Here is a 14,328-nt window from a genome sequence, read left to right as displayed (position 1 = left end):
AATTAATTCACTAAACATGAACACAAATCTAAAATCTTAAATCAAGTTTATTGAAAGTAAATCTTCTTTGTGCACCCATCATACTGCATGCGTCTGTCTAAATAGTTTGAATTTATAGTGAACCACTACAAGTCTACAAAAAACATTTTTATAAAGTAATAAATTGCAACATACACTATCTTCCCTCCATAACTGAAATGGAGACTTCATTCACTGTGAACTTCTCTGACTTGCCATCCTGAAACCTGTCGGGCACACTGAATCTCGACACAAATGCAGGCTTTTTTAGCTTTGGCAATGCCATATTTTCATTGCCTAACATGGACACCACATCCGACATAGATGGTCGGTCGACTGCAAAATCTTCGACACATAGTAGTCCCACATGTATGCACCTATGCAACTGTTCTTCATTGCCACCCACATTGCTTATTGCTGGATCCACTAGCTGCAGCACTGCATCTCTGTTCCATAACTCCCAGGCCTGCAATGCAGTCAAACAATAATGATTGCAAGCAGTTAAGTTAAAAACGTGAAATTCAATGCTCAAAGTTGTATTAGGCTTACATGTTCCACCAAATTTAGGGGGCCATCCTCACTGCGGAAGTGATTGTTCTTCTTGCCACTTATAATTTCCAGTACTAGTACTCCAAAACTGTAGACGTCGGACTTTGTAGAGAAAATACCCTCCATGGCATACTCAGGCGCCATATAACCACTATATTATATTAAAACATACACATTAGATCGAAAAGGAAATCAAGTTTGTAGTTATTATAAGCAAACTTAGCTCTTGAAAAATGAATAAACTGAACTCCTTCTAACTTACAATGTTCCACCTAGTCTCATTGTGTTTGCTTCTGTGGCATTTTGCCTGAGTATCTTGGCCATACCAAAGTCTGAAATTTTTGGATTCATATTCTCATCAAGTAATATGTTGCTAACTTTCATATCTCTGTGAATGATCCGAACTCTTGAGTACTTGTGAAGGTAAAGTAGGCCTTGTGCAATTCCTTCAATGATGTTGAGGCGTTTCTCCCAAGTTAAATGTTCTTTCCTTTCTGGATCTATGAATTATCATGAATGTTAAATCTAAAGTTAGGGAGTTAATATGCATCGACTATAGAGAATATATAGACTATCAAATGGAAAAATGTGCATTCAAGTGAAGAACAATAGAAGCAATTACCAAAGAGGTAAAAATCTAAACTTTTATTTGGCATAAACTCGTAAATGAGCATCTTTTGGTCCCCATGAATGCAAAAACCAAGTAGCTTGACAAGATTTGTGTGCTGCAGTTTAGCTATCAACACCACCTCATTTTTGAACTCCATGAGTCCTTGAGTTGATCTTTCCGACAATTGTTTTATGGCTACTTCTTGTCCTTCAGGTGTTAATCCCTAATACCAAAATTTCTGATAATAAGTTCTTCACCAAATAAAACTTATTACTCATTAAGCAACCAAGAAGCTATATATATTAGTTTCAAAATAAATCGAGTACCTTGTAAACACTTCCAAAACCACCCTGCCCCAATTTGTAGTCAGAAGAGAAGTTATTTGTTGTAGTGACGACCCATGCATAGCTAAATACTTTGAGACTGCCATTCTCGCCGCTGCTGAGCTCATCAATATCACTGTATTCCTCTAATGTCAATAGATCCTTCAGCTCTTGCTCTTTCCTTGCTTCTTCTGCAAATATATATTGAACCATACTGATTATTAGAGACATTATTTTTAGTAATGAAGCCATCAAGGAACCTGCAGCCATTACTTAGAGTGTGCATTGGGTAAACCTCTTGTAATCTTAGTCAACCAAAGATCACAAAGATGTAAAGCAGTCTAGCTAACCAGTTTAAACTAAGAAAGTTGATAAACAGCTTCCATTGAAAATAGAATTTGTAATTTTACAATTACTAAATCAATTGTGTGACGAACTTGATAATACGGTTATTATACAAAGTTAAATAGGCCGGCATGAATAGATCTAAGAAATTGAGAGTACCTCGTTTTCTCCTTCTCTGGCGCAATAGAAGCAAGACAGCCAGGACAGTGGATACTGCTATGGGTATAAGAATCCATATCCATGTCTTACTTGGTGACTTACCCTTATCTGGACGGATAAGACGAAATAGAGGTATTGTATTACGACTGTTGTCCTGATCAAACTGCAGATCTGTTCCCCTCCAGTACCCACAGCTCCCCTCATCAGGGTAGCTCCGATAACCAACGCAGTCACAGAGGTTCCAGCAATGCTCCCTGCAGTCACTAGAATTATTAGGCATGGTTTCTTGTTCAGCCTCATGTTGACTGTCTCTCATAAATCTCCCATATCTTTGCTCAAACGTCTCGCCACTCCTGCTGGGGCTGCATTTGGGTTGCTCCCATAACTCGCACCCCAATGACTGCTGAGTTTCATTCTCGTACCCGTAACACCGGCCAACGTCAATGATAAATTGATTACCCACCACATCGTACAAAACGCCTTGGCTGTCCAATCTCCAACCGGCGTTACGGTTTTGGGTGGATACAGGCGTGACTGCGTAGCTAAGATACTCTTCATCTTTTGTTGAAACGTTAGCGAATTTAAATGTATGATCGGTGAAGGTGGAGTTAAAGGATGTGTACTGGAAATCAACAGAATTCATCAACTCTCCACTAGTCCAGCGAGCCACTCCTCGGTACTTTATAACCATTCGGCGCTTTGTTGGTTCCCACTCGAGACTAAACGCCCCTGCCGCCGGAATATTATTGTCCTGCCATGATGTTAGAGTCCAGTTCCTACCCGTTCTGTGGTTCACTCCTAACTTCATCCCCGGCAAAAGGGTATCCGTGGGATTGTCGAAACTACTCCACAGTTCCTCCCCATCGGAGTTGACCTCCCGGAGTACGAAGTTGCCGGAATCCAGTAAAGTTGCTGTGACATTTCGGCTGGTTTGCTTTGATGAAAGCAGGTAAGAGTTGCCTTGGCCTTCATCATGTGTGAGTATCAATAATCTCCCAGAAGCATCTATTTGAAGGGTGGGGGAGGAATTTGTGGGGAGAGGTGTTTCTCTGTTGCCTATCCATACAGGGTCAGTCGAATAACTTGCTCTGGAGTGGATTGCTATATAAGTCCTGTTGGTTCCGTTCGGGGTGAAGAATCCTAAGGTGAAGTTGTTGTTGGCTGAAACAAGTAAAGAGGAGGAGTTCAACGCGTCACCTTGTTTCAGAGTGTCGTTCTGCGATGATGAAGCAATTGAGGGCAGGGAACACAGAATCAGTAGGAAGAACATGTACACCACCTCCATCAGACCATCAGATTAATTAAGATTTGATTTTCTGTAGGTTATTAATAATGGTGTTTCTTTTGCTTATAAAAGTCAAAAGGCTATAGTTGGAGGGTTCCAATTTTCTTTCTCAACTACTACGACTAATCAAACAAACGCGAATTTTCTCAGTTAGTAAATAGGGATGCCAATACGGGAAATTTAATTCTTTGAGACAGGGATGGAGATGAAAATTGGGGGACAGAGATGGGGATGGGAAGCTTTATTTCCTTGCCGGGAAATTCAATTATTCGAGACAGAGATAAGCTCTTAGTCAATTCGTATAAACTCTTCTTCTTTTGTTTTTTTAATCCCATATTTCTCAACATTACTACTCATTACAATTCAACAAATAACTTCTCATCTATTTGCAAACTAAGACAACGTGATTTTGGACAATAATTATACTATGGATTTGGGTTTATCTTACAAGGTAAACTAGTGTCTATCTACCTACCGAATATTCAATAGGTAAATTATGTATTTTAGACCTGAGTTCACGGAACAATTTGTTGGTTTTGAAATTGTTTACGAGGTAAGCTCTTTAATTGATACTGATAATTATATATACTCCGTATGATTTACAACTTGGTTGTTTAATGATTGAGAATCGAAATATCAATTGGAGTTGGCCACCTGGTGTAATCGTGTTGACTTGAATATCAATCTTCTTTGCTCCTCATGTCAAACTGTAATAGTACATGAGAAAGAAAAGTCCAATCATTCGTCTTTTGAATAGTAAATTAATCCTGGTCTTTGGAATATTATTAATTGTGGTTCCTCGAATTTAAAATAATAGTCTTTTAAATTTTAAAAAAAATACATAATCTTTTTAAAACGTCTCATGATCATTTTTAAATTTAAATAGGAAAAATTATTTTTTTAAACTTAAAAGACCATTAGAGATTATTTTAAAACAAGAGATCATAGTTGATAAAACCTTAATATTCGTAGTACCATCAAAAGTATTAACTCTAAACTAAAGGAAGGATAACCATCACAATCACCTGAGTAATCTAGTAATGGAGATGGAGTTCTTCCTACTGGTTCTATGTTCCCTGCTCTCAATTGCTTCATCGGAGACGGACACTCTGAAACAAGGCGACGTTCTGAACGCCTCTAAATCCAGTTTCCTTGTTTCTGCAAACAGGACTTTCACGTTAGGATTCTTCACGCCGGAGGGAACCAACCGGACGTATTTGGCTATACGGTTCACGGTAAGCACCTGGAGTAAACCGGTATGGATAGGCAACAGAGATACACCTTTCCCCACAAATTCTTCTGCCAAGCTTCTCATAGATGGTTCTGGGAGATTGATACTCGCATATGATGAAGGACAAGGCACCCTAACCACCCCTTACCGGATTTCTTCAAAGAAAACTAGCCGGAATGTGGCTGCAACTTTGCAGGATTCCGGCAACTTCGTGCTCCGGGAGAGGAACGCCGACGGTTCATTCGGGGAGGAACTGTGGAGTAGTTTCGACGATCCCACGGATACCCTTTTGCCGGGGATGAAGTTAGGAGTGGACCATAGAAGGGGTCGGAATTGGACTCTCACTTCATGGCGTCGCGACGATTCGCCGGCGCCCGGGGCGTTTAGTTTGGAGTGGGACCCCACAAAACGCCGACTGGTTATCAAGAACCGAGGAGTGGTTCACTGGACGAGCGGAGAGTTAATAAACGCTACTGATTTCCGGCACAGCCCCACCCACAAATCCGCGTACGACGGCGTTCACTTCTTCAAATTCGTTAACGTTTCGGCCCGAGAAGAAGAGTATTTCAGCTACGCAGTCACGCTCGACCCCTCCGATCTCCCGTTCTTCTCACCCGAAGAACAAATCAAACTTCGTCTCGCCGGGTGGAGATTGGACCCCGAAGGCCTTCTCTTCGTGACTTACAACGGCACCGTGATTGTCGACGCCGGCGAGTGCTATGGCTACGAGAATGAAACTCAGCAATCGAAGGGCTGTCAATTATGGCAGCAACCCATCTGCAGGGGCGCCGGCGGCCAGACTTTCAAGGAAAGATCTGGGAGTTTCGTGAATTACACCGGCGAAGAACCTAAAACATTCACGACCCATAATTCTAGCGCGAGCCTCAGTGACTGCAGGGAGAGTTGTTGGAAGGATTGTGAGTGCGTTGGCTATGGAAGCTATGGTGATGATGAGTGTACGTACTGGAGAGGGAGAGCTTTGCAATTTCAACAGGACAACACCGGTAGAACGGTAACTAAGTATGTGTTAGAACGTCCAGCCCAAGGTAACATTGAATTATAACTTGCACATTGGACTTATATTTATTTTTTGATTGACTAGGGAAACCACGGCAAATTATTGCATGGACCATGGCCCACACAGCACACTAAAAATAAAAAGTACATTATTTTTATACTGAAGGTACATTATTTGATAATGTATCTTCAATACAAAAATAATGTACTCTAAAATAATGTACCTAATATACCTTCAGTACAAAAATAATGTATTTTTATTTTTGGTCCACACAGCTGTGTGGACCATGGTCTATGCAATAATGATTGGGAAACCACAGTCATAGTGTGCACTGTGTAAATCCTGTAATCTTAGTCGGCGAAGTATTAAAATGAAATTCTCCACACCCCGTAATGGGGCGAGTTAGGGTTACAAAAAAATTTGACCTCCGAAAGAGTAAGTCAGGGTTGCATGAACTCTAGCATGCAAGCCTGACGACCCGACCCACAAAGGTCTGCCAGAAATTAGGCATGTGGTGGGACGGACCGGACCGATTTGACAGTATTAAAGCACACATGATATTTGTTTAATAAGTTCATTGTGTCTAGTTGGTAAAGATTCTAGTCATTCACAAGTTGGATAAAAAACAGGCTTACTCGTTTAGCCCCCAGCCCGTGCTTAGCCGGGTTAAGCAAACAAACCCAACCCGAATTCGAAACAAGCCGGGTCGAGTCGAGCCCTTTTTCCTAGTCCGTATAGGCCGGGTTAGTCCGTTTTGACAGCTCTACACATGGTTACCAAGTTAATCGTATCAACTTAAATAGAGTTGCCCCCAAATTTTATTTATACTTTTGAAGAAAAAGTATTACATTTTCGTCATGACTCAACTCGTTTTACGAATAAAGATCATTCACTCTATATTTTTTGGATAGTGTCGTAGTCATTATCCTCCACCAAGTAGGCAAATGACCACAAAAGGAATAAACTAGTTTAGGTTGTCTCTCGATTCAAATCAAAAAGGTCAATAAAGAAGTTAAACATATAACTTTGTGATTATCAAGTCAACAGTTTGATTAACTTGGCGGGATTGTCCTATTCTACTTATATTTTGTACACTTACATATTTAATCATGCAATGCAGAGGGAAATGACAGTAACAGTCGCAGTAACTCAAAGAGATGGGTGAGGATTCTTGTACCTACAATACTAGCTACTATCTTGACAGTCCTGCTTGGCTTGTTCCTATTGCGCCGGAGAAGGAGAAAACAAGGTAATCTGCAAACCTCAAATGTTCATAGATCTGATGTGGTCTTGTTTATTGAACATCTATTTGTTACCAGAAGAAGCCAGGAAAGAGCAAGAACTGAAGGATTTATTTACGTTAGAGGAATATACTGATGTTCACGAACTGGACAAAGGTGAGAGTGGCAATCTCAAAGTTTTTAGCTATGATTGGGCGGTTGCCACTACGAATAACTTCTCACCACAATACAAATTGGGGCAAGGTGGTTTTGGAGGTGTTTATAAGGTAGTCTTTTCGATTCGATAGTGATAATTAGATCAATCATAATCGTTGTAAACAATTTTGAGTTTTTTGTGATTTGTGTCATGCAAAGAGAAAATGTTAAAAAAATAAAAGTTTTTAAATAAGAATAAAGAAGTAAAATAAAAGTCAAGGTGGCCACGTGCAGTGCATGCACCCACTAGGTAGCGCTGGTGCGCGTAAACTAGTTGCATGTTATTTATTTATTTTTTTTTTTTTTTTTTTGCTTTTTTGAAAAACACACATTAAGGTTAACTCAAAAACTTTCACTCTCCTCATTCAAACAAACAAAATGTAAGAAAAAATGCCAACGGGGTTGCTCTTATATGCTTTATGAATTCTTGGTTGATTGATTATCATCTTATTTGATAAAAACAACTTGTTGACTATTAAGAGATGTTAATATTAGGGAGTAACACCAGAAGGACAAGAAGTTGCCATAAAACAATTGTCAGAAAGTTCAAGACAAGGAGTCACAGAGTTAAAAAATGAGGTGGTGTTGATAGCAAAACTTCAGCACACAAATCTTGTAAGGCTGCTTGGTTTTTGCATTCATGGAGACACAAAAATGCTAATTTACGAATTCATGCCCAATAAAAGTTTAGACTTTTTCCTCTTTGGTAAGTAGTAACCATGTTATTCACTTAAATGTATATTTATGTGATCATCAATTAATTTAATAGTCACAATAACAATATTTTATGGCACGCAGATCCAACTCAAAAAGAACAATTAACTTGGAAGAGACGTCTCAACATTATTGAAGGGATTGCACAAGGATTGCTTTATCTTCACAAGTATTCAAGAGTCAGAATCATTCATAGAGATCTTAAAGCTAGCAACATATTACTGGATGAGAATATGAACCCAAAGATTTCAGACTTTGGTATAGCTAAGATTCTAAGGCAAAATGCCACAGAAGCAAAAGAAATGAAGTTTGCTGGAACACGGTGAGTGAGAAAAAGTTAACTTCATTTATTTTCGAATAGGTCTTGTGTGAGACCGTCTCATCGTGAGCCATAAGATGCGTATTACTTTTTAACTTAAAAAAAAAAACATCCCGGTTTCATACAAAATTTATTCTACATTTTCTCTTCTCTTTCCACTAATTTTTTCAAATCTTCCAACCAAATTTATAAACTATACATATTCTCGAATATATAACAGCGGTTACATGGCCCCCGAGTATGTCAAGAAAGGAATTTTTTCCACGAAGTCAGACGTCTACAGTTTTGGAATACTAGTGTTGGAAATTGTTAGCGGCCGGAGGAACAATTATGTCCACAGTGAAGATGGTCCCCTGAATTTGGTCGAACATGTAAGCCTAATACAACGTTAAAATCCCTCATGATTGCAATTTCATTTGCTTGCATCCATTATTGTTTGGCAACACTGCAGGCCTGGGAGCTATGGAACAGAGATGCAGTGCTGCAGCTCGTGGATCCAACGTTAAACAGTATGTTTGGCAGTGAAGAACAACTGCACAGATGCATAAATGTCGGGTTACTGTGTATAGAAGAGCTTGCAGTCGATCGACCATCAATGTCTGACGTGATTTCCATGTTAACAAACGAGAATTTGGCTATGGTGAAGCCAAAGAAACCTGCATTCGTCTTGAGATACAGCACGGCCCGTGGGTTTCAAGAAGACGAGTCAAATAAGTTTACAGTGAATCAACTCTCCATTTCAGCCATAGAGGCAAGATAGTCACGGGACAACCCTAACTAAGTTCATCAGGTTGTTGACTTGATAATCACAAAGTTACAAGTTTAAACTCCCAACAGGAGCCGCTTACTGGCCTCTTGGTTTGAGCCGGTTTGCTAAGGTCACAAGGCAGAGTTTACTTAGTGCACACCCTCAGGTAGTGGCCGTAGGTTTCACTCGTCAGCCAATAAGTCTCACAGTTCATGTAGTGATTGTAGAAGAACAGCTAACCAGAACAGCAAGGTTCTTAGTATAGCAAAATTCAGATTCATTATTTTCCTCAGAACCGAAATTATTGTTTACAATTGCATCAGATCAAAGCCTAGTGTCAGATTTGATGATATGTAGTAGTTCTTACAACAGAAGTTCGGTTTCAGTACCAAAAGCCAAAAAGAAAGGCAATGCAACTCGGTGTTCCAGCAGCTTAAATATACGACGACACACATAACAATCATATTATTACATCAACTCGTACCTTTGAAGTAATTGCGGAGTCCAGGTTCCGGTTTAAGCATCTGCATCCAATACAGATTAAAAGAAGTCGACGTTAGAAATCTTAGAAATCTAATAAATTGGCTCGATGTCAAAAACCAGATTGGTATGTTTTAAGTTGATTAGTTCAAATACTACATTGTAACAGAGTCAATAGTACTATATAAAAAAAAAAAAAAAAAAGTTGATTAGTTCAGGTTCTGACTCACCATTCTGAGAGCAGTCACTTCTCGAAGAGAAAGAAGAGGGAGGCACGGGAATGGATATCGAGAGCTGTGTAGTCGAGAAAGCGTTTTGGTTTGACCCATCGTTGTCAAGGTTGGACCACGATTCTTTCGTAGTAGTAGGCCATTCGCTCAGGAAAGGTCGAATGGAATGTTGCTCCTGCTTCAATGCCCCGGGCGAGTCGATTTCACTGCCGAAAAAGCAATGTTGCTGTCGCTGTTTTGGCATCGTAGAGTCGATTGTAAGCTCCGAGACACCCCCCAAAAACTGTGGCTCGTTTTTCGTCTTAAACATGGGATTAGAGGATACTTGAGTCGGCAATAGACACCAGGTGCTATCGGTGCTGGAACCTATCCCCAGACTTCTCACGCCCGCAGAAGTTTCTTGAGAGAAATCGCGTTCACCTGCATTCAGAGTCATTCCAAGGGGATACCTGTATTTTGCATTCTGAATATATAAAAAACTCTATGTTCGATTATCAAATATGTAGCGTAACAGCTTACAAATCGGTACTCTACCAAAAGAAAGAAATAAAAATGTATATAGTCTATATACAAATGAAAACCCCCACATAGACACACAAACACGTTAGTTAGACCATGTCACATTGCACATTGGCCATTTGCAGGGTAGATGCGCTTCAAAACTCTTCATTGGCAACACTCAACCCAAGCCTAACTCTAAATCTACGATAATACTCGAAGCTTTCATATGAAATTTGACTATCTTGAAATACTGCCTAGACATCGTGCACTACACTAATAATATAAGACTCCAAGTAAGACCGGCCTACATATATCAATGGTTCAGATTAGGTCAAATCACGTGCACCATAACACTCACAAAGCACAATCAGGTCTATGCTAGTCTACTGTCTACTTTCAATATATGATTATATACTAAGTGTGCAAATGGTAAATAAGCGGAAAGTGCTCTATCCAATAATTCTATATATGAGAACTATTCAATCCCTCGAGCAACTATTATCACAAAGTTTGGATGACTCAAGCCCGATTATTACACATAATTATTCCAAACATACTACACTCCGCTAAAACCCAAAATTCCATCGCTCATTTCTTACCTCCCCTATCACTCTTCACACATCTTGTTATGGCCAATGGACTTAAAAAATCACATCTCAAACTCTACCAAGGACTCACCGAGAATAATCATCCACTACTCCCAAACAGATTATGAGTACAAGAGATGTACCGGAATTCCTTGTTCTCCGTTCCATAAGAGGCGGGCTCCATCCCCAGCTTAGTTGCAGAGTTTCCATAACTGCTCCCCGTATTAACGTGTGATATAGCAGTTGACAAGGACTGAGAAGTAGATTGAGATTCCACAGGCTTTCTTGAACGGTTGCGGCCTCGGTGCATGTGCCGCTCACAATACTTGGAGTCAGGATACGCGTCCTTAGAGCACCTCCACTTCTTCCCATCTGTCCTCCGGCACCTCCCGGGCTCAGGATCAAATTTCTTTCCATAATAGGAACAATAGTTCACTGGATATGCAATAAATTCAGAAAACATAAGCTCCATAACCACAAAAGTGTGATCCAATAAAAACAAACAATCTCCCTATTATCAGCTATTTAAAGCTTAAACACGAGAGACAAGTACACATTGATTGGCCCATCTCGTACCCGCTCCTTAATGAAATCTTCCTAACTATTACTATTACTACTATGCATAGAGAACAGGTGTAAACCAAAATGAACATTACTATAAGCCTCTATAAGATCTCAACAAAAAAGCATATACTATATAGTAAAACTTGATATCAATCCCAACCTAGAGTAACTATCATCCAAAAATCCCCAAAAGATTGCATTTTGATCTCAATGCCATACACAAGTATGCTGGAAAAGGCACTGTGCCACAAGCCTGTCAACAGAGAAATACTAAAACAACAAAAAGATTGCAAATTGGCAATGCTAATCAAAAGAAACTGGTAAACATAAAAGTCACTTTCATAGGTCCACATGTTGGAAATAGGCAAAGGCTAGTCTTTGAAACTTAGACCTCCAGACTGAAATGCAGAAAAGCTTTTCCCCTGAAAAATCCCAGCCTGACTATTAACTTTCGACTCCCAACAAGAGCCTAGTTGGTCAGGCCATTGACTTTCAACTCTCAACAAGAGAGACGTATTGATTTTCTTGATTTGAGCCGATCAGATAAGCCTAGTTGGTCAGGCTATTGACTTTCAATTCCCAACGAGAGCGACCTATTGACTTTCATGATTTGAGCCGATCAGATATGAAAAACCTAAAGCTTGTTTAATCCCTAGTCACTCAAAAAAGCTTCTACCTTTTTTAGCAGATTATGAATTACAATTGGAAGAATACTCAATCCCCAATCCCCATAGCCCCCAGAGATAATGAGCAGTATATACATACAATGATACAGAGAGAGAGAGAGAGAGGCTGAAGAACATACAGCTTTGGTGTTGAAAGAACCGTGCAGAGAGGGCTTCGAAGCTCCGGCGAATGGGGACAACGAGGTCCGGCGGCACTGGCACACCGGCCACCAGATACTTATATATCATAGCTTGGTGCTCCAGCTCCTGCCACTGCACCGCCGTGAACGGCGGCCGGAAACCGTACCCATACCCCTCCCCCGCCACAGAAGTCGACGGCCCACTCATTTCCCCCTCTCCCCAAATCTCCACTCCACACCAAAAACAAAAAAAAGCTGCAACAAAATATCTATCAAGAAAATCTCACTGAATCTGAAGAGATCAAAACTTCAAAAGTGCTCTTTTCGTGCTCGCTAGAGTGTGAAGACAGGTCAGATCTTGCCATCTAGGGTTTGGGCAACCATGGAAGAAAGAGCAGATGGAAAAAAGCTGGGAAAAGTGAAGCTAATAGTAACACAGTGAGACCGGTATTAATAGTAACACAACTGAATATAAGAAGTGTGATTATCTAAATATCTATCACTTAACACCATAAAGACTGTACCTTTTTGAGTTAAAACACTGATTTCTTCACAAATCTTTAGCTGTCACTAAAAACTATTTGTTTATTCACATTTAGAAACCTCAAGGCTCAAAGCCTCAAACCTGCCATGCATTTATTTACATAAATGGGATCAATCAAGAAACCAAGATTTATATATATATATACTGTTAAAGATGTTAAAGATTTTGGCTTTAATGAAAAGTTAAGTGTGTTGAGGTTAAGGGGAGCACTGAGACAAGGAATGAAGGGTGGGGGAGAGAGGGGAAGGTTTGAGAGGGTGGAAATGATGGGTATTGTGGTCCAATGATGTTACAGCTCTTGTCATCCTCTCAAATGGTCATGTGAATGTATGATGACCCCCTTCCAAAATATGCAAACTTTGTCCTTAAGGGTTCAGCAATAATGAAGAGTGACAAAAGAGGATGTCTTGTTCTTTTTCTTTTGGAATTTTCTTTTTGTCTGGGGAATGGAACAGCATATCTTCAAGGATAAGCTTAGCCAAGCACCATTTTTGCCTTTACTCCTCTAGCTTCATGTCTTCAATGGCTTCCAATTCAATTTCTAGGGCTTTTAATTTGTGGGTTTGTTTTGTGTTTAGACATTTATTAGTTGCCTCTTCTCTACTCCACAAAGATCTTTAAGCTCAGCTTTTGTACTTGCATGTCATCAACTTTTACTTTTTCAATAGTGAAGTTTCTTCTTTTTTGATTGGAGCAAATTCCTAATTTTATTTGTAAAATTAATAATTTAACTTGATTTTGCTCTTAACTTAATGGTCTTCGATCTATCTATAATTTTGTCAATTTGTCGTTATCTCCAATAAGTTTTGAATGCTAGTTTGACGAAAACAAAATGAGCTATTATATTGTTGAAGGTGTTAGGTATAGTAGCCATGTGAGGTAACAAAACATACATGGACGACAATGCGATTGGAAGAATGGTTGATGTGAAAGTAAATAGTTGTGGTGATGACTTAGATTGATCTGCATGTTATCCGATTAGAGACGCCATGGATTGTAATATGTGAGAACACAAATTTAATCATTGATTCAATAGACAGTATTTAAGAGGAGAAGAACAAAAGTTTAGACAAGTGTAAGAGGATTATTTTAAACTCGAGAATACTAATATATTAAAAAAAATTGTTAAACTGCTTTACAAGCGCCATAAGACTTACTTATATATGCATGTATTTGATTAGTTTGTTAATAAAGATCGTGGAATACCCCCATTGTGGATCAAACTTGTGACCTCTCGCTTGACGACAAGGCTTTTGACAAAGTTTACTATCGAAATTGCCTCACATGTTATTATTGCAAGAGTGGTTTATCTGAAATAAAAATCAAAGTTGGAGAATTACTCTATTTTTTGTGTGAGTTTCTCCAAAAGTGAACGTCCATTGATAAACTTTGCTTCTATATTCTTCTTATGCCCAATAAATCAAAATCAATGAGTTTGGTGATGGAAGGTGCTCAATGTTTTTTTTTCCTTAAATGCCCTCATCATGATTCTTTTATCATGTTTGTTGTGAAGTTGCACTTTCTTCGTGGACCATGATAGTCCTTCAATGCACTAAGACCAAAAGTCCATCATGCATTTATCAATAATGCGACTACATATATAGGACATAGGAAGACTCTTGACTTTCATTGTGTTTCCACCTCACTCCCTTATGCCAAGGGAGTTTTTTGGAACTACATTTTGAGTCTCAACCTTAGGTCTTTGTTCCATGATTGTTGTTTCTAAGTTTTTCAAATCATAACTTTGTTTGTGCAACACAAAAACATTAACAAAAATCAAATTCGTATATTTTCTTTAATAAAATCAATATATCAATATATATATATATATATATATATATATATATATATATATATATATA

General features: G+C 39.1%; 3 protein-coding genes across 5 annotated transcripts; 1 reads left to right on the top strand and 2 right to left on the bottom strand.

The window, feature by feature from the left end:
• Positions 1-25: 25 nt before the first annotated feature.
• On the bottom strand, positions 26-3,385 carry LOC116026768 (G-type lectin S-receptor-like serine/threonine-protein kinase CES101). Its single transcript, XM_031268155.1, has 6 exons — positions 2,005-3,385; positions 1,504-1,691; positions 1,190-1,400; positions 830-1,067; positions 568-718; positions 26-484 (listed from the first exon to the last, which is right to left on the bottom strand). The coding sequence occupies exons 1-6, from the start codon at positions 3,287-3,289 to the stop codon at positions 176-178; spliced, it is 2,382 nt and encodes a 793-aa protein (XP_031124015.1). The 5' UTR covers positions 3,290-3,385; the 3' UTR covers positions 26-175.
• Positions 3,386-4,262: 877 nt separating this feature from the next.
• Positions 4,263-9,129, top strand: LOC116026766 (G-type lectin S-receptor-like serine/threonine-protein kinase At1g67520). Of its 2 annotated transcripts, none has more exons than XM_031268152.1 (7): positions 4,263-5,566; positions 6,659-6,787; positions 6,861-7,045; positions 7,470-7,680; positions 7,773-8,010; positions 8,228-8,378; positions 8,459-9,129. In XM_031268152.1, exons 1-7 carry the CDS (start codon positions 4,330-4,332, stop codon positions 8,765-8,767), a joined length of 2,460 nt encoding a protein of 819 aa, XP_031124012.1. In that variant the 5' UTR covers positions 4,263-4,329; the 3' UTR covers positions 8,768-9,129. The 2 variants fall into 2 exon arrangements, with proteins under 2 accessions (XP_031124012.1, XP_031124011.1); XM_031268151.1 differs by having other exon boundaries at positions 6,858-7,045.
• On the bottom strand, positions 9,039-12,637 carry LOC116026769 (growth-regulating factor 4-like). 2 transcript variants are annotated; one of them, XM_031268158.1, is made up of 5 exons: positions 12,447-12,637; positions 11,923-12,346; positions 10,697-10,988; positions 9,466-9,914; positions 9,039-9,279 (listed from the first exon to the last, which is right to left on the bottom strand). In XM_031268158.1, the coding sequence occupies exons 2-5, from the start codon at positions 12,128-12,130 to the stop codon at positions 9,272-9,274; spliced, it is 957 nt and encodes a 318-aa protein (XP_031124018.1). In that variant the 5' UTR covers positions 12,131-12,346; positions 12,447-12,637; the 3' UTR covers positions 9,039-9,271. The 2 variants fall into 2 exon arrangements, with proteins under 2 accessions (XP_031124018.1, XP_031124017.1); XM_031268157.1 differs by having other exon boundaries at positions 11,923-12,637.
• Between the last annotated feature and the right edge of the window lie 1,691 nt (positions 12,638-14,328).

Source organism: Ipomoea triloba, chromosome 8 (genome assembly GCF_003576645.1).
Source record: "Ipomoea triloba cultivar NCNSP0323 chromosome 8, ASM357664v1".
In the NCBI taxonomy this organism is placed as follows: domain Eukaryota; kingdom Viridiplantae; phylum Streptophyta; class Magnoliopsida; order Solanales; family Convolvulaceae; genus Ipomoea; species Ipomoea triloba.
The sequence above is the reverse complement of the archived record's forward strand: the minus strand, read 5'-3'. Positions and strand labels throughout refer to the sequence as shown.